Source organism: Mobula birostris, chromosome 17, assembly GCF_030028105.1.
Source record: "Mobula birostris isolate sMobBir1 chromosome 17, sMobBir1.hap1, whole genome shotgun sequence".
NCBI classification, from domain to species: Eukaryota; Metazoa; Chordata; class Chondrichthyes; order Myliobatiformes; family Myliobatidae; genus Mobula; species Mobula birostris.
In genome coordinates, this window is record NC_092386.1 from 46,769,399 (window position 1) to 46,795,243 (window position 25,845).

At 40.7% G+C, this 25,845-nt stretch overlaps 1 protein-coding gene across 1 annotated transcript in view; it reads left to right on the plus strand.

The window, feature by feature from the left end:
* Window positions 1–25,845, plus strand: part of sass6 (SAS-6 centriolar assembly protein) — a 52,426-nt gene that overhangs the window by 6,745 nt on the left and 19,836 nt on the right. The window contains exons 2-3 of the mRNA XM_072281659.1: window positions 16,063–16,123; window positions 21,400–21,479. Of these exons, the coding sequence (XP_072137760.1) occupies window positions 16,063–16,123; window positions 21,400–21,479 (141 nt within the window). The remainder of the gene's footprint in view (window positions 1–16,062; window positions 16,124–21,399; window positions 21,480–25,845) is intronic.

A 25,845-nucleotide genomic window follows, 5' to 3' on the forward strand; every position in this document is an offset into this window, starting at 1 on the left:
CAACGGGTCACCCCGTTGTCTAGTTATATTATAAATTTTCTAGACACTTTGTGTAAAGGACCCACTTACTTGTTAAAGCTGTTAGTCAGCTACAGTCTGCTTTTATCTTCTAGTTTTTTTCTGTTTGCTTCCACTTCATGGCAGTTGATTTAAAAAAATATCATTTTGCTATTGTTAGACAACATTGTGATCTTAATCTGGTGTTACTCTCAATTTACCTGATTAACACTGGTTGTGCCACTTATGCAATGGAAATGCATGTTAATAAGAGTGACCTTTTTTAAAGAATTTACCAGTTTGCACTTGGCTCAGTTAAGTCTACTGAGAAGCATGGAAATTTATGGTACAAAAAATGTTTTGTCCAACTTTTTGTTTACTAGCAGTTGAGGGAGGAGTGAATTGTTTCTAAACTCCCATTTTTGCTGTTCTTATGAAAAATAAAAGAAGTTTGCAAGACTTGGTTAAAGGCAACACTTGACTGTGCATGAGTGTGCTTTGGATATCATGCTTGTACACCACAGCTTGGAAGTCAGGGATATACTGGGATTAGATGTCGCGGGCAACCTCTCTCTGCCTCCTGATTGCATCTTTGAGTTGAGGTCTTCCTATGATGTCCTGAGATGTGAGATAGATAAACTCCTTATGTGGCCTCTCTGGCATTATAATAGCCATATCTGGCCCATGTAGGGTGGCCCCAATCATTTAAATAAAGTCACCAACCTTTTATTGAAAAGATTAACTATTGGTTTATTTTTATTTTTCTCTAAATTTCTGTTCTGAATTAACAATAGCTTAATATGTTGTTTTTCTTAAATAACCTATTTAATTTTTTTAAAATATATGATTGGAGTTGAAGCAATGGGATACTTTCCCTGAAGGTCCCACACTTCTTGTGGGACAATTATGAAACACAAACTTTGGTTGTTGTTCTGCATAGACACAAATATGAATCTGACAGGAGGATTCAATCATTCACAATATGGCCTGTAACATTTGGGTTGGTACAATTCACTCATACAAAAGCATCCTTTAAGGAGGGACACACATAAAAATTGCTGGTGAATGCAGCAGGCCAGGCAGCATCTATAGGAAGAGGTACAGTCGATGTTTCGGGCTGAGATCCTTCGTCAGGACTAACTGAAAGAAGAGATAGTAAGAGATTTGAAAGTGGAAGGGGAAGGGGGAGATCCGACGTGATAAATGTGGTCAAAAAGTTGAAGGGCCAAAGAAATTATAGATGGCGAGCAGTGAGAGATAGTTTCACTAAACTCCCGTCGAAGAGAAAATTTAAACTTCTTCAGTGTAGGCATCACCGGAAGAGGCTTCGCAGTAGTGAATTTAAAAATGCAAACGCAAGGAAATCTGCAGATGCTGGAATTTCAAGCAACACACATAAAAATTGCTGGTGAACACAGCAGGCCAGGTAGCATCTATAGGAAGAGGTACAGTCAACGTTTAGGGGATATATGTATATATACCGTGCATGTTGAATACCTGATTTTAATTGAACTTTTACAAAGGAAACTGAGCATAGGTTGAAAGATGAAATATTTATCATTGTTTACCTAATACCTACTTGTGGCCACTTGTAATCTGCTTTTGATATGCCTGGAAGCAAATTGTTTCTCTACTTGCTGTGGCATCATATTGAAATACTGAATGGAAATTGTGGAGATTGTGAAACAGTGGGGAAAGAGAAAAGGAAATACAGGTTCCCCCCACCATCCGAAGGTAGAACATTGCTATGAAATGGTTTGTAAGCTGGAATGTTGTAAAGCAAAGAAGCAATTACCATTTATTTATATGGGAAAATTTTGTGAGTGTTCGCAGACCCAAAAATAACCTACCAAATCATGCCAAATAACACATAAAACCTAAAATAACAGTAACATATAGTAAAAGCAGGAATGATATGGTAAATACACAGCTTATATAAAGTAGAAATACTTTTCCACAATCATTGCCTGAACTGTTCTCCGTAGCGAAAATCTCACGCAAGCGCTGTTGGCAAAAACACGGCGTAAGCGCTCTCCAGTAAACTTTAAGCTATGAAGCTGCCAAATCATACCAAATAACATGTAAAAATACACAGCTGACATAAAGTAGAAATAATGTATGTACAGTGTAGTATCACTTACCAGAATTGGGACAGCACAGAGCACACTGATGATGGTGTGTTAGGCTGGGTCGTTGGAGTTTGGGTGGTGCAGTGGCCCCCACCCTCCAGACCGCCAACCGATACCGATCCGTGAAGCATGCAGGGGTCCAGCGGTAGCCGGGACGCACCCAGCACATCTTTAAGAAAAAAGTCAAAATAAACAAGCTAATTAATTAGATGCTGCCCGGCACGTAATTGTCGGCCCAGATCAGAGGTGATTGCTGATTGCATTGCCTCTGATCTGGGCTGACAGTTACGTGCCGGGCGGTACCTAATAAATTAGCATGTTTATTTCGGCTTTTTTCTTAAAGATGTGCTGTGTGTCTCCCGGCTACTGCTGCATTCTCTGCGAATCGGTATCTGTCGGCGGCTTGGGTGTTGGGGTGGTGGGACATCATCATGTCATCTCATCGTCGTCTGTTTCCGTTAGAGCAGGTAGCTCATCTTCTCCTATGACTGCCTGCTTCAATGTCGAAGGTTGAGGTTCGTCGTCTGCTGTGGCTGATGTGGAAGACTTGCTTGACTGCTGAGCCTCGTGCATTTTTCTATCATACAGTTCTTTGTAAGGACTCAAACCATCTTGCAAATATGCCTTAAACCTACATACTCTTTCAAAATTAAAGTCATACTTTATCATTACTCATTCGGTTTTGATTGTTATCCTTTCCTGTTCTAATTGCATCAGCTGTTCATCTATCAGTTCTTGGTCATGGGATGCCAAAACCTCTTTGTCAGCTTCCACAAGCCAAACTCACTTAGTCCTTACTTCGTTCACCACGATCAAAACGCTTAATTATGTCTAGTTTTACACTAAGTGTAACACCCTTGCGAGCTCTTTCAGGCTTTTCTGACACCTTAGAACTCATCTTGCTAACGGCTGCTCACAGGCATGTGTTTAAGCAATGCTGGTGAGAATGCAGTTCCCGGGGAGAACGACTGCTCGGGGCGCACGCTGCTTTTTTCGTAACAGTGAAAACACCTTCTGTTAGCGAAAACAGGGTACTAATGTAGGTCTTTCGTAACAGTGAGGTTTCGTAAAGCGAACATTCGAAAAGCGGGGGCCACCTGTAGATGAAATTGGATAAAGTGCTCTACTAGAACTTGAAAACTTACCTGACTCCAGGGAATCTTTGGATGACCAGGATTGGATTTGTTTCTTTTGCATTGTACATACATTGTGTTACACTTCCAAGCTGTGTTATTCAAAACATAATTTTAGATTTATGGGATCACCAGGATCTATGCTGATTCCATTGCAGGTTGCTGTAGTTCCACTGGGAAGAAATAAAAGTTTGATCCTGGAGCTCAAACCTCTTATCACTTGTAAATCTTCTCAAGAATGTTTGATCTTCTTAAAACTGATAATCAAAATTGAATGCATTATTCCAAGTTGTGAACTAACCAGTGTTTCATAAATGCACAAAATAATTTGGCACAGTTCTGCTGTATCCATCCATAATTGTAACTGAATCGTTTTTCTTCGTTTAACAGTAAATGCACAACAGAAATGTGAAAGTGATGTAGGAAATATCTGCATTGGGTTCTGGATGGGTTTGTTTCATTGAAACAGGGAAAGTGTGGTAGGGGTAAGGAACAATGATTGGCGAGATGTAGAGCATCTAGTCAAGAGGAAGAAAGAAGTACACTTAAGCTGTAGAATGCAAAGATCAGATAGGGCTCTAGAGAGTTAAAAGACAGCCAGGAGGGAGTTAAATAGTCTTCGGAGAACTAGAAGAAGGCATGACATGGATGTAAAGAACAGAAGGATGACTAGATAGAACCATTCAGGGATAAAGGAGGAAATATGTGCCTGGAGTCAGGAGATAAGGGAGTATTCATCAATGAAATTGACCTTGACGAATGTAAGCTTAGCATAGAACAGGCCGATATGTCAACATCAAGGAAGGGGATGCGATGGATCTTTGTGTCTTCGCTGGCCATAGGAATTGTGCCAGAGAATTAGAGGGTGACAAATGTTATTTCTTGCTTCAAGGAAGGTAATAGGGATAACCATGAAAATTACGGTCATACATCATTGGTGGGCAAGCTTTTGGAGAGGATTTTTAAGAGACCAGATGTTTGAGCATTTTGAGAAGTTCAGTCTGATTAGGAGTAGTCAACATGTCTTTGTAAGGGGTTGGTTGTGCCTCACAAGCCTGATTGAATTCTTTGAGGATGTAACAAAAACATATTGATGAAGGTAGGTAAATGACTTAAGTAAGGATGTGGAAGGGTGGGTTAGTAAGTTTGCAGATGACACACAGGTTGCTGTTGTGGATAGTGGAGAAGGTTGCTGTATCAAAGGGACATTGATAGGATGTGCTGAACTAAGAAGTAGCAGATGGAGTTCAATGCAGAGAAGTGTGAAGTGATTCATTTTCAGAGGTATAACCTGAAGGCAGAATACAGGGTTGATGGTAGGATTCTTAACACTGTAGAGGTACAGAGGAATTTTGGGGTTTATGTCCAAAATTGCAGTCAAGTTGATAGGCTTGTGGTGTATTGGCCCTCATCAGTTGGGGGATTAAGTTCAGGAGCTGTGGGTAATGTTACAGTTCTCTAAAACTCTAGTTAGACACACGGAGTATTGTGTTCAGTTCTGTTTGTCTCATTACAGGAAGAATTAAGAAGCTTTTGGACAGGATATTTATTAGGATGTTGTCTGGAAATAGAAGGATGTCTTATGATAAGATGAGCAAGCTAGGGTTTTTCTCCTTGGAACAAAGGAGAATGAGAGGTGACTTGATAGAGGTGTGCAAGATGATAAGAAGCATAGATAGTGGACAGCCAGAGACTCTTTCCAAGGGCAGAAATGGCTAATGCAAGGGGGCATAATGTTCAAAGTTCAAAGTAAATTTATTATCAAAGTACATGTATGTCACCATGTACAACCCTGAAATTCTTTTTTCTGTGGGCATTCACAGTAACTAGAAGAAACACAATAGAATCAATGAAAGACCACACCCAACAGGACAAACTATCAAATTTACAAAAGCCATACTGCAAGTACAAAAAGTAAAGAAGAAATAATAATAAATAAATAAGCAATAAATATCGAGAACATGAGATGAAAAGTGCTTCAAAATGAGTCCATAGGCTGTGGGAACAGTTTGGTGATGGGGTCAGTAAACTTATCCACTCTGGTTCAGGAGCCTGATTGTTGAGGGATAATAACTTCCTGAACCTGGTGGTATGGGTCCTGAGGCTCTTGTACCTCTTTCCTGATGCCATTAGTGAGAAGAGAGCATGGCCTAGATAGTGGAAGTAGTTGAAGATGGATGATTCTTTCCTGCGATAGTTCTTCATGTAGATGTGCTCATTGATGAGAAGGCTTTACCCTTGGTGGACTGGACTGTATCTACTTTGTAGTATTTTCCATTCCGTGGTATTGGTGTTTCCATCCCAGGCAAGATCTAATCAGTTAATATATGCTCCTGCACACGTCTATAGAATTTTGTCTAAGTTTTGGATGACATGCTGAATCTTCGCAAACTTCTAAGAAAGTAGAGATGCTTCCATGCTTTCGTAATGGAACGTACATTCTGGACCCAGGATAAATCCTCTGAGTTGATAACACCGAGGAATTTAACGTTGCTGACTCTCTGCGCCTCTTTTTTCCCCAGTGAGGACTGGCTCATTGACCTTCAGTATCGTCGTCCTCCTGAAGTCAATAATCAGCTCCTTGGTCTTGTGTCAATAACTGAGAGGTTGTTGTTTTGGCACCACACAGATTTTCAGTCTTCCTCCCTTGTGCTGCTTCGTCACCACCTTTGATTTGGCCTACGACAGTTGTGTCATCAGCAAACTTGAATATGGCATTGGACCTGTACTTGGTCTCCCAGTCATAATTATAAAGTGAATAGAGCAGAGGGCTAAGCACACAGCCTTATGGTGCACCTGTGCTGATGGGGATTGTGGAGGAGATGTTGCTATTCTGAACTGAATGGGGTCTGTGAGTTAGGAACTAGAGAATCCAGTTGCATGAGAAGATATTGAAACTTTGGTCTTGAAGCTTATTGAATGATATTATTGAATGTTGAGCTGTAGTCAATGAAGAACATCCTAATGTATGCATCATTGTTATCCAAGTTTTCCAAGGTTGAGCGAAGAGCGAATGAAATTGCATCTGCTGTTGACACGTTGCAATGGTAGGCAAATTGGAGTGGATCCAAGTCACTTCTCAGGCAGGTTTGCTAAGTTTCATCACCATCCTTTCAAAGCACTTCATCATGGATGTAAGTGCTTCTGGATAGAGGTTGTTGAGGCAGGTCACCATGTTCTTCTTGGGTAACAGCATGATTGAAGTTTGCTTGAAGCAAGTAGGTGTCTCAGACCGCTGAAGCAAGAGATTAAAGATCTTTGTTAATATTCCAGCCAGTTGATCAGCACAGGTCTTTAGTACTTGGCCAGGTACCCTGTCTGGACCAGATGCTTTTTATGGGTACACCCTACTGAAGGATGCTCCCATGTCAGTCTCAAACTGAAATTTCAGGTCATTGGGGGCTGTGAAAGTTTGTGATGGTTCCTCCATGTTTTGACAACCAAAGCAAGCGTAAAAGGCATTGAGCTCATCTGGGAGCAAAGCCTTGTTGAATTTTATATTGCTTAGTTCTACATCTGTAGAAGGTGATGGCATTCAAGCCCTACCACAGCTTTTGAGCATCCTTCTGTGATTCAAGTTGGTCTGGAATTGCCATTTTGTATATGAGATGGGTTCCCAGAGATCATACCTGGACCTCGTTTACTTTATTGCCAGACCTGAATGTCATTGATCTGGCCCCCAGCAGACTGTGGACCTCATGGTTCATCCAGGGCTCTGATTTTCTGGAGGCATACTTGTCCATGACTTTTTTAAAATAAAATCCATGGTAACCTTGGTGTTTTTGTTCAAATCCTCTGATAAGGATCGTGAAAATGGCCCAGTCCACTGACTCAAAGCAATCCTGTAGCTAATCCTCTGCCTCCCGCAACCACCTGTTTGTTGTCCTTATTTCTGAAGCCTTGCTCTTCGGCCTCTTGTCTGTATGCGGGTAGAGGAGGACAGCCAAATGATCAAGTTTCCTGAAATGCAGGTAGACATTCGTAATCATAATACAGCAGTGGTTGAGTGGGACCCCTGGTACCACAGGTGATACGTTGATGATAATTGGGTAGAGGTTTCTTTATACACGCCTGATTGAATTCTCCAACAATGATTTGAAGGGCATTGGGGTAGGCTGTTTTTGTAGGCTGATAGTGGCACTCAGTAGCTAAAATGCCTGCTTAACATCAGCTTTTGGTGGTATGTGAACTACGGTTAGGATCATGGAGGAGATCTCTTTTGGTAAGTAAAATGGTCAACACTTCAGATATTTCGGGTAGAGAACGAGCACGACGAGACTGCTATGTCTGAGCACCACAAAGAGCTTATCATGAAACACAGACCTCCACCTTTTGCCTTCTACAAACCAGCAGTCTGGTCCATCCAGTGTATCAAGAAGCACTCTTTTCTCACTGACATATCCAGGGTACGTCCACACTACGCTGGATAATTTTGAAAATGAAGCTTTTTCTCTTCATTTTGCCCCCCTGTCCACACTGAGCCGGCATTTTCAGCCCCCGAAAATGGAGATTTTCGAAAACAATCTCCAGAGTGAATAAATCTGAAAACGCTTAATATCCGGCGTAGTGTGTATGGGGTAATCGGAGAGATTTTAAAACGCTGTCATGACAACACCACAACAACAATGCTTTTTTCTGCTTCTGCTTGGTACTGCGCAAGCTGTTATAACACGCAGTTGGTGTGAACAGCGTGAGAGTTAAATTGTAAAGTGAGTTTTTTTGACTATTTGAAAACGCTGTCATGACGTGCTGGAACAGATGTTCGTTGTTTTCTTGAACGCCACCACCTAACAATTTCAGAACAGACAGACGAGACTGAAGCTAGTTGACCCATAGCTTACTGAATAAATAAGTATACTCACTTTGCCCTGTTTTCTGTCCTTGCTTGTATGAAGGTGGTTTACCTCTTCATGCAAGTACTTCTCTGACAATAGATGTGTAACAGCCTAATGTAACATTGTATGGAAATACAAGATAATGCTGATGCAGACGTTTTATACATTTAACAAGGTGCTTTATTAATGTAACAGAGTTAGTTTTTCAATGTTCGTCGTCAGCTGGGTCATACTGTCCGTGAACTCCCTGTCGGTTGCCTCCATACGCTCCAGTATTTGTTTTTTTTTAAGTTTTAAGTCCTCCTGTGCGAGAGCCAAGAGCAATTCCTTTAAAGTTTTTCTACTCTGTAACTGGACAAGCGCGCATGAAGTATATCGTTTCCTCTTCACTTATTTTCTGTGTGTGTCCTGCGCATGCCCAGTAGGAGGGGATTCACCCAAATATCTGCCTAATGTGGACGGAGATATTTTGAAAAACGCTTTGTGTGGACGCCTGTCGTTTTTACTCGAAACCGGCGTTTTCAAAATTATCCGGCGTAGTGTGGACGTAGTGCCAGTGTCTCCAGAATGAACCATTTATCTGTGAAACACAATGCAGCAATTCTTCATAATTCCCCCAGAACAGGTATCTTGCCCTTAGGTCTTCAGTGTTGTTCTCCATTGTCTGTACATTTGCAAACAAGACACTGTGTTGCAGGAGTTTCATAATTCTGATGCTCAGTCTGGCTTGGGGTCCTCCTCTCCTCCATCTCTTTTGACTATGGTGATACACCTTAATCCGCTTAAAGGTACTGTATCTGCATGCTTGAGAGTTAACACACTGTCGGATTGTGTAGGTCGTTGATGCAAATGACACATTTCACTGTGTTTCGATGTACGTGTGACAAAGCTAATTTCTTTAATTTAAAAAATAGTAATTATTGCTGCTATAATTTGTTCGTACCCTGTTGATTTGAACCATTATTGAATTTTCACTCAGCTGAAATTGTGTATATTTGCAAAATTCATGATAGAGATGAGCTTATCTTTTACATCGTATCCCATAATCTCTTGGTGCTATTATTTGAATTCTTGAAACAAGATTGAAATTTTCTTGTCCAAATTTAGATTGAGCACTGCTACGTTTATTGTTTAACTGAACTCAAAATGAATATGTGTATTAATTACTTCCTGTTGTTTATTTCTGTGAATTGTGTAATTGGCTGATTTGGAATTGGGACTTTTGACCTTAATTTCTCAGATCCAGTTTATTTTTGGGCTATTAAAAGGAAGTTGGCACCACTTTAACTAGTAAAGAAATATATATATATAGCTGAGCTTCAGCCAAAGTTTCAAAGAAGTGGCAGTATCTTCGTGCTGAAGCTTGGCCAATGTGTATCCCTCAATCACAACTGAAACATCTTTAACTCATTAACCAACTGTGAGCTGAGTGACTGTCAGCTCTGCTGACATGAGCTATGAGATTAGTGTCAGTGTAGCTGAGACCTTTATTGGTAAATCCAGAAGTTTTTTTTCTTTTAGGTTTCTAATATTTCATGTGATTACACTTTTTTTAGGTGGCAGAGCTTGGATGTTGGAATCCCAATGGGATGTGCAATTTCGCCCATCCTTTTTGTGTTAGCCATGGAGGTCATTGTAAGGGCTGCAGAATTAGTGGGACCAGGTGTTGCACTTGATGGCGGAGAGGAGTTACCACTAATACGAGCGTTCATGGACGATCTTACAGTTTTGGGTCTTAGCACGGAGGCAGTGGAAAATGTACTATCTAGACACGAGGAGCTAATGGATTGGGGAAGAATGAAGTTCAAGACTAGGAAGTCAAGGAGCCTTGTTCTTAGGAGAGGAAAGCTGGTTGACTTTCATTTCACCCTTTGTGGAGAGGAGATTCCATCCATTCAGGACCAACCAGTTAAGAGCCTCGGGCGATGGTACACAGAGGAGCTGAGAGACACCAAGAGGGTTCAAGAGACAGGAGAACAGATCAGCAGAGGTCTGATGTCTGTTGACAAGTGCGGCTTGCCTGGCAAATTGAAGTTGTGGTGCTTGCAGTATGGACTGACGCCACGGATAATGTGGCCACTAACTGTCTATGAAGTGGCAATGTCCCATGTTGAGGCAATGGAGCGGAAGATCAATAAGTATGTGAAGAAGTGACTTGGAGTACTGAGCAGCCTCACCAATGTTGCAATCCACAGTAGCCAGACAAAGCTTACCATCCCGGTGCAATCCCTTGTTGAAGAGGTCAAGGTAGCCAAGGTAAGATCATTCTTGATGCTTCGAGACTCAAGAGACCCTGTCATCAAGAATACCCAGCCGGATGTGAGATCAGGCAGGAAGTGGTCAGCCCGTGTAGCAGTCGATGAGGCAGAGTCTAGATTGAAGCACAAGGAGATGGTTGGGGCTATCCAGCTAGGCCGCCAGGGACTTGGATGGGCAACCCACAAGTGGTGGTCATCTTCTACAGGTAAGGAGCGCCGTGAGCTTGTTACACAAGAAATACGAGAGGTAGAAGAGGAGGAGAGGTTAACTAAAACAGCTGGCCTGGCCAATCAAGGGATTTGGACCTGGTGGGAAAGTGTTGAACAACGACATCTATCTTGGAATGTTCTGTGGCAGATGGAACCGCTCCGCGTTTCTTTTCTATGCAGAGCAGCGTACGATCTGCTCCCAACACCTGCCAACCTCAGCATCTGGTATGAAGATAAGACAGACAGGTGTGCTGCTTGTGGCGAGAAGGGAACACTTCAACATATCTTGAGTGCATGCAGAGTCAATTTTTGCAGCAGCCTGTACACTTGGAGACATAACAACGTTCTCAAAGTTGTAACAGAAGCGGTTGAGCGGGGAGTACTGCAGCACAACTTATCTCATGCCCCATGCTGCACAGAACATCGCATATCATTTGTGAAAGAGGGCTCCCAGTCAAGGGTGTACAGCACAAGCTCACGATCAAGCATACTTTCTTCAGCCAATGATTGGTGTCTCAAGGCTGACCTGGACGGGAAAGGCAGTTTCCCGGAGCAAATAGCTTTCACCACATTGCGTCCAGGTATAATTGTATGGTCTGACACCAGTAGAGAAGTGGTTATTGGTGAACTCACAGTCCCCTGGGAAGACAACATCGATGAAGCCGATGAGCGCAAGTTACCCAAGTAAGCAGAATTAAGATCAGAGTGCAGAGACAGAGGGTGGAAGGTCTCATGCTATCCATTTGAAGTAGGCTGCCGTGGGTTTATTGCGTTCACTCTCCAGAAGTGGTTGTGTGACCTTGACTTCACTAGAAGAGAGATCAAGTCAACCAGCAGAGCTGTAGCTGAAGCAGCAGAAAAAGGATCAGCGTTGGTGTGGACCAAGTATGTCCAGAGGGGCAGATAGTCAGACAGTGTATACATCTTTTGCAAACCTTTCAGTAGTTGCATAGACCCCTGAAGAGCAGACTATCTGTTGGATGGAAGTGACCAACAACTCTGGTAGAGGCAGATGCCAAGTTTTTAAGCTCACCAGTGGGAGGTGGTGTTTTAGCACTGCTGGCCCACCACCTTGCGGGAGTCTTGATCATAAGTGGGCCGAAACTCCTGAAGACAGGTGGCAGATCAACTGATGATCCCACTGGTGATAGCACAGGACAGTTAACATCTTAGTCCACGTGTATTTTGTAACTCCCTGTTTTGATTGAGAATTAACAATCAGTGACATAACAATTTGGCTATTTTTTGAACCCTCTGATTCATTTCAAACTATTAAGCAAGATCATATGCTCTTTTTTTTTTGGACTAATGTAACACCTGTGTAGCACCAGTCTTATCGTGTGTCACTGGTCGTCGCGCTCTTTTGAGAAAACCAAATTACACTTGGTGCTAGTAGGCCATCAGAAGTTTCTAGGTATCAGAAGGAGACAGTGAACAGAAACCACACACTTCTGGAAATAAAGTTTTGTTTATAAGAAAAACAATATGCACCAAATATTTACATGAACAAGAACAATTCAAAATTCAAACATCCTGTTCAGGTTCCAAATCTTAAATGTCAAACCACAACAAATTCCTTTTTAATTAGAATCAGTGATATTGATTAGAATAACCTTTGTTACTCCAATTTCTCTAATTAGATCTAGTGTTATTCCCTATTTAAAAGTTTATAGACAAAACTTCCCTTTTTACTTATCCCTAGTTAGTTAGAAAACCAAATATAATTCATATTCTCAAGTACTATAGTGGACTTCAGTTTCAGTTCCAAGCAGTATATCTACAAGTTTAAATTCAAATTCAAAAATTATATATCTATACAGCTTAATTCCTTTCACAACCATTCTCCATCACAACTCTTAAACGAAATAAATCTCATTCAGTAACTTATCAAAGTCTTTGCCAAAAATAATCAGTTTTTGCAAAAATTTAAATTCAGACTCTTCGAATGAAAGACATCCAACCATATTAAATCCTCTGCGTCATTACCCATTTCGTTCCCGTGCTGGTTCTTCGACTGTTGGGTGGCTCACCATCATGTTTCTTCGATTCATTGGAATGAAATAGTTTATCATCCACAGAAAGTCAATTCACAAACTTGTACAAATTCCTTGGTATGATTTTACAGAACTAATTCCCGACTACACGGTAGGGCTTTTGGACACTGGTCTCTGCCGATATTGTCTCGTTCTAGCAACTCCATGTTATCGCTGTAGCTTCAATGAATCTTTTATCACTATTGTCTCTCCTCCAGGGGTTTCACCCTGAAGGTTTCAAGTTAGTAGGGTGAAGATACTCACTACTAACTCCATTCTTAACAGTTCATGTCTTCAGCTTCTAATCATTGCTGTGTTTCTCTCCTTGTCCTTCCTGTGTCCAGCCCGCCCCTCCCTCACATAGTGGTTTTTTCAAATTCTCGCTTTTTTTTAAATTGGTAAACCTCATTTTCATCTCTCCGCAGGTAGAACTTTCTAACATTATAATTTTGGGTTCAGTTAACCTGGGTTACACCAACATGCTAAGATTCTGGAGGCGAAGGACAAATCGTTTGTGCATTACAGTATAGCTGATGAAATGAGAACATTCAGACCTAAGAGGACATGGAAACATTTTATGGCAATCATGAAGAGGGTGGAGAAGAAATGCATGCAGTTGCAAGAAAAAAAAGTTTGAAAACCCTTTGCAATGACCTAGTTTTCTGCAGTAATTACTCATAAAATCTGATCTGATCTTCATCTAAGTCACAATAATAGACAAACACAATCTGCCTAAATTATAACACAATTGTACTTTTCATGTCTTTATTGAACACATTGTTTAATCATTCACAGTCCAAGCTGGAAAAAGTATGTGAACCCTTGTATTGAATAACTGATGGAACCTCCTCTAGCAGCAATAACATCCACCAAACGTTTCCTGTTGCAGCTGATCAGATTTGCTCAATGGCAAGGAGGAATTTTAGACCATTCCTCCATACAGAACTGCTTCAGTTCATCAATATTCTGGGATACCTTGCATGAACAGCCCTCTTCAAGTAATGCTATGGCCTCTCAATTGGGTTAAGGTCTGGACTCTGACTTGGCCATTCCAAAACACAACTGTTTTTTGAAACCATTTTGTTGTTGATTTATTCTTGTCTTTTGGATCATTGTCTTTTTACATCATCTAACTTTTATTAACCTTTGGGCGATGAACCACTACCCTGACGTTCTCCTGTAAAATATCTTAATATAATTTTGAGTTCATTGTTTCCTCAACAATTGCAAGCTGTCCAGGCCCTGAGGCAGCAAAACAGCCCCAAACCATGATGCTCTTTGCACCATGTTTCACAGTTGGGATGAAGTTTTGGTGTTCATGTGCAGTGCCCTGTTTACTCCAAACATAGTGGTGTTGTGCATTTTTGCCAGAAAGTTCAATTTTGTCTTCTCTGTCCACAAAACAGAGCCTTGGTTTTCTCCATGGTGTCCTAACATGAAAACCATTCTTCTTCAGTGTTCTTCAAGTGAACTCGTGAACAGAGACTTTAGCAAGTTCTGGAGATTTCTGCAGGCCTTTTGCTGTTACCCTTGGGTTCTTTTTCACGTCCTTCAGCATTGCACACTGTGCTGTTGGTGTGATCTTTGCAGGACACCCATTCAAAGGAGAGTAGCAACAGTACTGAATTTCCTCCATTTGTAGACAATTTCTCTTACTGTGGACTGATGAAGATTCAGGTCTTTAGCAATGCTTTTGACGCCTTTTCTAGCTTCATGCATCTCTACAGTTCTTCTAAGGTCCTCTGAAAGTTGTTTTGATCGGGGCATGGTGCACATAAACAGATCTTCCTTGAAGAGGAGGCTTTGTCAGTAACCTGACTTTGTGTCTTTTTTTATGGGGCAGGGCACCTCAACAACCCACACCTCCAACCTCATCTCATTGATTGGAACACCTCATTCCAAATAGCTTTCGTAGAAGACACTACCTCGGAGGATCACGTACTTCTTTGAACCTAGACTGTTTAAATGGTGTACTCAGTATTGACAAGAAGTAGTACAATTGTTTGTGTTATTAGTTTTGGCAGATTGTGTTTGTCTGTTATTGTGACTTGGATAAAGATCAGACCATATTTTATGAGTAATTAATGCAGAAAACCAGATAATTGCCAAGGGTTCACAAACTTCCTCGTGTAGTTCTAACACTCAAGTTATTAAAAATAAATATGGTGGGAGTTGGAGGAATGAAATATCAAGAAGGAAGGTGAAGAAAATATTTGGATAAATATAGGAACTTGTGCGAATGTTTGATGATCACGTAAAAGGGAGTCCCTTAAAATAATTAGTTCCCCTGCAGTCACTCATTCTCCTACACATACTTCTTTTGTATTTTATTTTCACTGCTATCCCTGCATTTATTTTTTCCACATTCCTAGTATCTTTTGGTGACCGGTTTTAATCTCACTGACATCTTAACATTCCTTTTTCTGTGCTTGCTTTGGAGTTTTACTGACTTTTGAATTAGTCTCCAATATTCTTTGCTGGGATAGTGTATAAAACCAAAATAAGTGAAACAGAATCTGAAAAACTAAAGCTGGAAGTGGAATCTAAATCTGTCAAGCTCGGAGTAGGTATAAAGAAAAGAAGCTGGAGGGAGCAAGAGTAGGACATGGTACTGTTGACCAAAGAGAGTAACTATTCAAATGACTTATGATATCATATGGTCATTGGCACTGCTCAAACTGGACAATCATTTGACTCATGCTATACAGGACATTACTGGCAAGATTATTGTACTAGTTATAGAAGTTCAGCAAAAAATGTCATTAGGAAATTGTATTGGTTTTGATTATTGTCTCATGTACCAAGATATAGTGAAAAGCTTGTCCTGTATACTGTTCATACCAATCAAATCATTGCAGTGCATTGAGCTAAAATAAGGTAAAGCAATAACAATGCAGAATAAAGTGTAAAAGCTTCGAAAAAGTGCTGTACAAGGTACCTATGAAGTGCAATGAAGAAGATTGTAAATCAAGAGTCCATCTTATAATAACAATGGGATAGAAGCTGTCATTGAGCTTGGTGGTATGTACTTTCAGGCTTTTGTATCTTCTTCCTGATGGGAAAGGAAAAGAAAGAACATCCAGGGTGGGTGATTTTTTTTTTTTGCTGTCTCCTTTACTGAGGTAAAGGGTATAGACAGGGTCCATGAATGGGAGGCTGGTTCCTGTGATGTGCTGAGTTGTGTCCACAACTCTGCAGTTTCTTGCAGTCATGTGCAGAGCAGTTGCTATACTATGCCATTATGTATCCAGGTAGAATATTTTCTATGGTGCAACAAAGGACATGCCAAATTTCTTCAGCCTCCTGATGAAGCATTTCTCTGTGTGAAAGGCCTTACTAACGCCTCCAGGGGGATAAATGTCAAAACCCTTACACAAATATGCTTTCAAAATAGTGTAAATTTGTTTAATTAGAGGAGGTCCACATTTACTCTTAACTAGCCTTAATCTTTTGAACTTTTATTACAGGAGGGAAAATATCCGCCTCACAGTAGGATGGCAATCTGGTTCGAACGCAATTCACAAAAAGGTACATCATATTGATTATCTTTGCCTGTAAATTTCCATAAAACAAATGTCTTCACTGCAGTTTTTAAAATGTCCAATTTGTATACCATCAAGTTAATTTTATATAGCATCTTTTAATATAGAAGATATTCCAAGAGATTATAGTAATCTAAACTATAAGAGTGGCATGAATGTTATTATGAAAAGCTTGATCAAATTATTGTTTTAAAGTGAAGGGTGAAGAGATGGTGGGGTGGTTGAAGTGTCCTTGTTTACACAAAGAATTTCAGGTATGGTCTAACTGGCTGAGAATGAGACCTGCAAGAGAAGGCATTGAAGAGAAAATGCAGAAAGTGAAGTGGTTCAAGATTGCTTAATGTCATTTCCAGTATACAAGTGTAAAGGGAAACCAACTAATTGTTACTTCGGGTCCAATACAGCACAAAAAAACATACTAAGATAAAGAACACAATTTAAAAAGTGCAATTAATATAAATACATAAGATAGCTAATATATATACGTTTATTATACATATATAAAGTGATCTAGGTACAGGAAATACGTACAGTGATTGACAGGAAATAAATAAAGCTAGTGGTGGTGAATAGTGTTAGAAGGAGAGAGCAATTATTTTGGGAAGGGAGGAATTGTGAACAATCTGTTGGTAACCAAGAAGTGATATTGCAGTACAGGAGACAGCAACTGAGATAAGAAAAGGGGTTGGGGAAGAGGGATTGTGGTAAATCAATGCTGTTAATGGATTTAAATAGCATTGTAATTGTTATGACAAGAATGGGATGGGGAAAACGATGTAGGAGAAAGTGACAGCATGTTAGATATTTATAACGGCTGTGAAAACATCCCAAGTGTAATGATAAAGGTCTGCCTATCTGGACTAGCTATTCCTCTAGCCAAGTTAGTCTGATGTAGCCTATGACACGGGATCTACCTGAGGATGTAAGAAGGTAATTTATTTACCATCCATTTTTTAAAAAAAATGAATTTTGCCAACTATTTGGTCTTTGGGCATTCTCACAATCGTCAAGGTAATACAATATTTTGTAAATAATTCAAGTGGTTGTCACTCTAATAATCTTTAAAACAAACTTGCTTTTTGCCAGAAGATTAGGAATAGGACAGTTACATACTTATGTTTATCTTAATTTACAACTCCATAAATAATTATTCAATCAAGATTGAATAATAGTTTTTTTAAAAAGCGAAATTAGGTTAATATTATACTGGCTAAGCTTTTAAAGATAACTACTATCTGATTGCCTGATTTTCAAATTCTTGGGGGTGGTGGGGTCTGATAAGCTCCAATGTGCCCCCAGGTGCAGTGTTTCAGACATGGTCTAACAAGCAAGATTTATGCCATTCAATTGACAAATGTTGTCCATCCTTATCAATAAAATATATTAAGAAAATATAGATGCTGAAAGAAAACTGGAAGCAACCAGGAGTTCACACAGGACAAGTTAGGAAAGAAATAAACTTAGTGGTTTGCTTCAAAGACCCTTCATCAGAACTGTAACAGTGAGAAAACAAGTGTGCCTTAATCATAATCATAGTCATAGTCATACTTTATTGATCCCAGGGGAAATTGGTTTTCGTTACAGTTGTACCATAAATAATAAATGGTTCTTAAGTTGTAGAGGTGGCGAGAACACAATGTTGGTGATCAGGTGCAGGCCAAAGCTGTCACGTTAACAGTTGCTAAGTCAAAAGTGACAAAATAAGAAAAGCCACAGGTACATCATTGGGGGGATGGGCGTGGAGTGGAGATTTACCTGCAACAGTTAATGTTTACAGTGTGCGTAGTTGGGAGATGAGCTTTGTAGGACATAGTTTGAATAATATAGATCGGTCATTGGAGTGGAACGGAGAAGTGATGTGGTAGGTAAACAGAAACCCAAGGTCATCCTTATAGACTGAATGGAGTTATTCTGCAAAATAGAGTTTTGTATTGTGTTAGCAGAGGGGATCATATTGTTAACACGAAGGGCAATAGAGTAAATTGGATTGAACAGTAAACACAGGAACAATCCACTTAACCCACAATGTTGTGCCGAAACAATAAAATTAGTAATCAAATAGCTAACTGAGCTAATCCGTTCTGCCTAAACAATGTCCTTATTCTTCCATTTCCCTCACTTTCATGTGTCTATCTAAACATCTCTCAAATGTCCCTAATGTATCTGCCTCTACCACTACCCAGACAGCACATTCCAGGCACCTACCACTCTGTGTAAAGTGACTTGCCCCTCACATCTCCTTTGAACTTCACTCTCACATTAATTTCTGTAACTGCACCGGTCCATTGCAATAATGGCCATGCAACATACAAATGTCCTTGAAGATTTATTTTTATTTCTCTCTTTCTCTTTCTTCAGTTAACACCGTGAAAGCGTGTGCTCTTCTTGGACCACGTACAGAATAAGGTTATTTTAGGGCCATGTGTCTTTCTCTGCTTCTATGTTGGTTTTAACCCATAATACGTCACTCATGCTTTTATTAAACTCTGGTCATGTGACCCATTAATCTCTGGTCATTGTGACCTGTTACACTCTACATTAAATAAAACCTTACATAAAATATTTTAAGGTTATAAAATAATCATGGATTTATGACAAAAACATATAAAATAAACATCTCAATGAAACATGTCTCTGAGACAGTTACAATTTCATTCCCTCTGGTATTAGACATTTCAACTCTGGGGAAAAGTTACTGTCTGTCACTATCTATGCCTTTCATAATCTTATAAACCTTTATCAGATCTCCCCACAGCCTCTGTTGCTCCAGAGAAAGCAACCCAAATTTGTTCAACCTCGTTGCACCTGCCCTCTAATCTAGACTGCATCCTAGTAAAATTCTTCTGCACCCTCTCCAAATCCTCAGTCTCTTTCCTATAGTTTTATAAAGCTGCAACATAACTTCCTGTCTTTTGAACTCAATGCCCTGACTAATAAGGGCAAGCATGACATATGCTTTCTTAACCACCCTGTTAACCTCCTTCAGGGAGCTATGAACTGGGACCCCAAGATCCCTCTGCTCATCAACACTGTTAAGGATCTTGTTCTTAACAGTGTACTGTCTCTTTACATTTTATCTACCAAGGTGTAACACTTCACATTTGGCTGGGTTAAACTCCATCTACCACTTCTCTGCCTATGTCTGCAATTGATCTATCTCCTGCTCGATTCTTTGCCGGTCTATTACACTAACCACAACACCACCAATCTTTGTATCATCTGAAAATGTAGTAATCCACCCATTTATATTTGTATTTATGCCCTCCTGGGTGCACCTAATAAATTTTGCCCTATGTAGAACTCTTGTGCAAAGAAAGTCCCTGTTTGTATCAGGGAAATTGAAGTCTCCCATGACAACACCATATTGGTTCTCTGGGACATTAAGCACCCATTCCTGTTTCTCTCCCAACCAAGTTTCTGTAATTGCCACAATATTATAGTTTCATGTACTGATCCACGCTTTAAGTTCATCACCTTTACCCATAATACTCCTAGCATTAAAGTATACACATTTCAAACTGTCCATCCCATTGTATCTATTACTTTGATACTTTCTGGATTTTTTTTTGCTGGCCTAGACATCTACCTTCCTCTCCATCTCTCCATTTTCTGACCTGGTGCTCTGGCTCCCATAAGTGCAAATTAATTATTGCTTCATTTTTAAGGCCAATTTGAGTCTGGATATTGGAAAGAAAAGATGTAAAAAGGACAGTTGGATAATTTTGCACTATTAAATGGGAAAGTGCTTTGAGAAGCTAGAGGACTGGAAAATTGTAGTTGTCACTCCATTCTTTAAGAAAGGAGGAAATAGCAGAAAGAAAATTATAGACCAATTAGCCTGACCTTAGTGACTAGGAAGATATTGGGGTCAATTGTTAAAGATGAGGTTATGGAGTACTTGGTGACACAGGACAAGATAGGACAAAGTCAGTATGGTTTCCTTAAGGGAAAATCTTGCCTGATGAAACTATTAGAATTCTTTGAGGAGATTATACATAGGGTGGATAAAGGGGATGCAGTGGGTGTTGTATATTTGGACTTTCAGAAGGCTTTTGACAAGGTGCCATACGTGAGGCTGCTTACCAAGTTAAGAGCCCATGGTATTACAGGAAAGTTAGAGCATTGGTGGGAGGCAGCGAGCAGGAATAAAATGATTCTTTTCTGGTTGGCTGCCAGTGGTGTTCTGCAGGGGTCAGTGTTGAGACCGCTTCTTTTTATGCTGTATCTCAGTGATTTAGATGATGGAATAGATAGCTTTGTTGCCAAGTTTGCAGATGAAACAAAGATTGGTGGAGGGGCAGGTAGTGTTGAGGAAATGGGTATGCTGCAGTAAGACTTAGATTAGGAGAATGGGCAAGAGAGTAACAAATGGAATACAATGTTGGAAAATGTGTGGTCATGCACTTTGGTAGTAGAAATAAATGTGCAAACTATTTTCTAAATGGTGAGAAAATCCAAGGGACTTGGGAGTCCTTGTGCAGAACATCCTAAAGATTAACTTGCAGATTGAGTCGGTGGTGAGGAAGGCAAATGACATGTTAGCATTCATTTCAAGAGATCTAGAATACAAGAGCAGGGATGTGATCTTGAGGCTTTATAAGGCACAGGTTAGGCCTCACTTTGAGTATTGTGAACAGTTTTTGGCTCCTCATCTAGGAAAAGATGTGCTGGCACTGAAGAGGGTTCAGAAGAGGTTCACAAGAATGATTCTGGAAATGAAAGGGTTATCTTACGAGGAATGTTTGATAGCTCTGGGTCTCTACTCGCTGGAATTTAGAAGGATGGGGTGGGGAGAGATCTTATTGAAACCTTTCAAATGTTGAAAGGCCGAGACAGAGTAGATGTGGAAAGCACGTTCCCCATGGTGGGAAAATCTAAGACAAGAGGGCGCAGCCTCAGGATATAGAGGTGTCTATTTAAAACCAAGGTGTCGAGAAATTTCTTTAGCCAGAGGGTGGTGAACTTGTGGAATTAATTACCACTGGCAGCTGTGGAGGCAAGGCCATTGGGTCTATTTAAGGCAGAGCTTGATAGGTTCTTGATTGGATATGGTATCAAAAATTATGGGAAGGCTGGGGAGTGGGGCTGAGGAGGGGAAGAAAGGATCAGCCATGATTGAATGGCAGAGCAGACTCGATGGGCCAAATGGTCTAATTCTGCACCCATGTCTTATGGTCTCATTATTGAACTCTAGTGCTAGACTTCACCATTCAGGAGTGATTTTAAATTATCCTTTAAAATAATTTTTATGCCCTGTCTTAGGATTTATCTGTCCGTTTGACTGATGACACAGATCCCTTCTTCTTGTATAATCTTATGATTAGTGAAGATGATTTTCTGAGGTAGGTGTGAATCAGAATACTGTCATTTGATCATTTACTGATTCTTATTTGGTATCGTGTGTTACTAATCTGTAATAGGCTAGTTAGAAATTAACCCAAAATTGCATTATTTCTCCACTTTACTTGTAGCTATTTATTTTTCACAGATACTGCTGGGCTCTATCAGTTATCCACAAAGTGCTGATTTGTTATAGCTTTCTTGTTCCTGGAGTCCAGGCAATCATAGGTACACATTCTTCTCTACTTAAGAAAAGGAAATCTTTTTGGGTTGACTGTGCTGTGTGTGGAACAGGTGCTCCCATGGCGAAACTGATCTCATGTTTGCATGATTTTGTAGAGTCAGCCACTGGCACAATGTGCAGAGGTCGCCTGTGAGGGCTGGTGTTGAGTGAATGGTGCTCCCACTCAGTAACTAGACTACATTCTGGCTGATACAATCATTGTGTGCTGTTGTTGGGAAACCAGTAGCAGCTGCTCCGTGTTGATATTACTGGAGCTTACAGTTTCTTCCCTGTTGGAAATGACAAAAGCTGTTGCCTGTTCCTCTCTTTACCAATGATCACTGTTGGAGATGTAACCACAACAAAATTTCTTATGTGGTATCTTGTAAAGGGCTTTCTGAAGATCCAAACGCACTACATTCAGTGGTTCCCTTTTTTCCCTAATCTGTCAGCTACAACCGCAAAAGAAGCTCTATCAGGTTTGTTTAATACGGTTTCCATTTTGTGACTCCATCTGGGCTGCCAAATCCTACCATCTAAGTACTTTGTTATTTTCCTTAATAATAGATTCTGTTATTTTTCCTATTATGAAAGTCAGTAACTGGCAGCATCCATCTTGTGAGAAACTGAATTACTGTTGAGGGTCAATGACCTTCATCCAAACTTGTCTGTAGTTTTGTATTTTTTTCTTTTCTCCCTTAAAGCTGATGTTTGCTACTTTCTTAATTATGGGAACCATTCTAGAATCTGAATTTTGAAAATAACTCCACATGTATCTCTTTCAAAATGCCGTGATTCACTTTGTCATATCCAAGGGATTTGTTACTTATCAGTCCTGTTAATGTTTCCAATAGCTTCTTCTCCCACTGACATTTTCTTTCTGCACTATCTCAGGGAGGTTGTTTTTTTTAGCCTGTATGAAGACAAACATTAATTGAACATCCAGAACAAAATTGCAATAGAGAGGAATTCTAACCTGCTTCATCTACAACAAGGCCCTGTGAGGATACAGGAACTTCCACGCTGTAACAGGATATTGTAGGCATGGATGGTTGCAAATTAACTTTAATAGACAGTTAAGTCACACCTGCCAAACATAAACAAATTATCAAAAAATGAACACTTCTGGCTCTCAAAGTTAAATAATAAGGTTATTGAAGCTAATAAAAGTTAAGAAACTTGAAAATCCCAAAGCTGTTAAAACTATAATTAATATTACCCAAGTCTTTTGTACCTGTACCTTCTCATTGAAATAAATATTCTATCTATGGTGTGTTCTTGAGGCAAATTACCCATCATGGGTGTTAGGATATCTCTAATCTCAAGCATAGTGAACTCCATGAAAGAATCCACTGGTGGAGTACAGTACGTGCACCATTGGTGTTTTGCTGAAGGTAGCTTTCAATTTGACCTCGAGTTTACTGCTAGTTAAGCAGAAGATTGTCAACAAATATGAAAAATTATCAGGGTTCTAAGTCAGCGCAGGGGTTCTTAGACCTAAAGTTTCAAACCATTAGCAAATTGACATTTTCACTGTATAGGCTATCTTACAAAGTTAGAGTGGTGTATTACTTGGAGGAATGCATTTAGGTGGTGTTTAACAATTCATCTGACATAAGAGATTACTATCTATGTATTTGCTATTTTTGCTTTACTCCCTTCTTGACAACATTGCAAGATACTGAGAACCCTTGGGGGAGGGGGTGGAATTAAGTGTGGGGTCTCAACACAATTTAATAATGTAGATTTCAAAATTCCATAATAGGAAATTGATGTAGGACATTGGATAGATCTTACCGAGAGTACTTTAGTCAGGGTTGGTCTCCATATTACAAAATGATAGAGGGGTTAGCAAGGGTCCAATAATATTAAAAATAAGACATCCAGATCTGAAGGCTATAACTATCAAGAAAGAGAGAACTATTTCAATGGGATCATTTAGATTAGGTTAGATTAGATTAGATTCAACTTTACTGTCATTCTGCTGAGTACAGATACAAAGCCAATGAAATGCAGTTAGCATCTAACCAGAAATGCAAAGAATAGTGTTACTTACAAAATAACTGCGAATAAAAAGTAAGTGCTACAGCACACAAATATAAAAGTACTGAGACAGTACAATATGGGTGCAATACTGCTTAGCGCTGTGATGAGAGGTTCAGCAGTGTCACAGCCTCAGGGAAGAGGCTCTTCCTGTGCCTGCGGGTGCGGAGGCTCCTGTAGCGCCTATCGGATGGGAGGAGAGTAAGAAGTCCATGGTTAGGGTGAGATGCATCCTTGATAATGCTTTCCTCCCTGCCCAGGCAGCGTTTATGGTAGATGTTCTCAATGGTGGGCAAGTGGGTGCTAATAATCTGCTGGGCAGTTTTCACCACCCGCTGGAGTGCTTTGTGATCCGATACAGGACAATTGCCATACCACACTGAGATGCAGTTGGTGAGTATGCTGTCAATGGTACAGCGGTAAAAGTCTGTCAGTATCCTGGGACAGAGGTGAGCTTTCCTGATGCTCCGCAGGAAATAAAGGTGCTATTGCACCTTTTTGATCAGGATGGAGGAGTTCAGGAACCAGGTGAGATCCTCGGAAATGTGGACACCAAAGAATTTGAAGCTTGATACACGCTCCACTACAGCTCCGTTGATGTAGATGGGGACGTGAGTGTGGCTCCTAGCATGCCTGAAGTCCACAATGATCTCCTTGGTGTTCTGGGTGTTAAGGGCCATGTTGTTTGTCGGCACACCACGCGGCCAGCTGCTGGACCTCGGCCCTGTAGGCCGTCTTATCATCCCTTCTGATCAGGCTAACCACCGTGATGTCGTCTGCAAACTTGATTATGCAGTTAGAACCATTTACAGGAACGCAGTAAATAAAAAGATTTGAAAAAAAAGAAAGGAACGCAGTCATAGGTGAGAGGGCAGTACAGAAGAGGGCTCAGCACACAGCCTTGAGGCACGCCGGTGTTCAGGGTGAGAGTGGAGGAGGAGAGGTTGTCTAACTTAACTGATTGGGGTCTGTTAGTCAAAAAGTCCAAGGTCCAATTGCAGAGGGATGAACTGATACCAAGCTGGTGGAGTTTGGTGATCAGCTTGGAGGGGATCACAGTATTGAATGCCGAACTAAAGTCAATGAATAGCATTCTGATGTAAGAGTTGGGGTTGTCCAGGAGGGTCAGGGCAGAGTGAAGTGCAGGGGAGATGGTGTCCTCTGTTGACCTGCTGGTGCATAGGCAAATTGATGGGGGTCCAGGGTAGTGGGCAGACAGGATTTCAGATGTGAGAGAACCAGTCTCTAAAGCACTTTGCAATGATGAGGGTGAGTGCAACTGTGCGGAAGTAATTCAGGCCTGTGGCAGTGGAATGCTTTGTCACTGGCACGATGGTGGCGATCTTGAAGCTTGTGGGGACAACTGCCTGGGCCAGGGACAGATTAAAAATGTCTGTGAAGACCCCAGCCAACTTCCCTGCACAGACTCTGAGCACACGGCCAGGGATTCCATCCGGACCAGCTGCCTTCTGTACATTCACCCTGCTCAGGGTGGCACAAACATCGGAGGTGGAAAGTGAGAGAGGCAGTTCACCAGGTGGGAGATCCGATTTGAGGGTGACCTCCTTGTTCTCTCTGTCAAAGTGAGCGTAGAAGTAATTGAGCTCATCAGGGAGAGAAGCAGAGCTGGAAGGGGGCACAGTACTAGGTGGTTTGAAGTCTGTAATGACCTGTATGCCATGCCACATGGGCCGGGGGTCCGAGGAGTTGAAATGCTCCTCGATTCTTTGTTTGTATATGTGTTTAGCCTGAGAGATTCCCCTCCTCAGGTTGGCCCTGGCTGAGCTGTAAGCCTCCCGGTCTCCAGACCTGAAGGCTGAATCTCTGACTTTGAGCAGGGGACGAACTTCTCTGTTCATCCATGGTTTCTGATTGGGGAAAACTTTTATTTGTTATTGTGATGACACTCTATCTACACACTTGTTGATGTGCTCAAGGACAGAGTTGGTATATAAGTCAATGTTAATCTGTGATGGCATGGGCAGCAAATGCGCTCCAGTCTGTATGCTGGAATTGGTGCTGAAGAGCACCAAATGAAATGAATTTCCAAATGAATGGAGGCAGCAAAGGAGTGTATTAATAGAGCTCTTACAGATTACAAA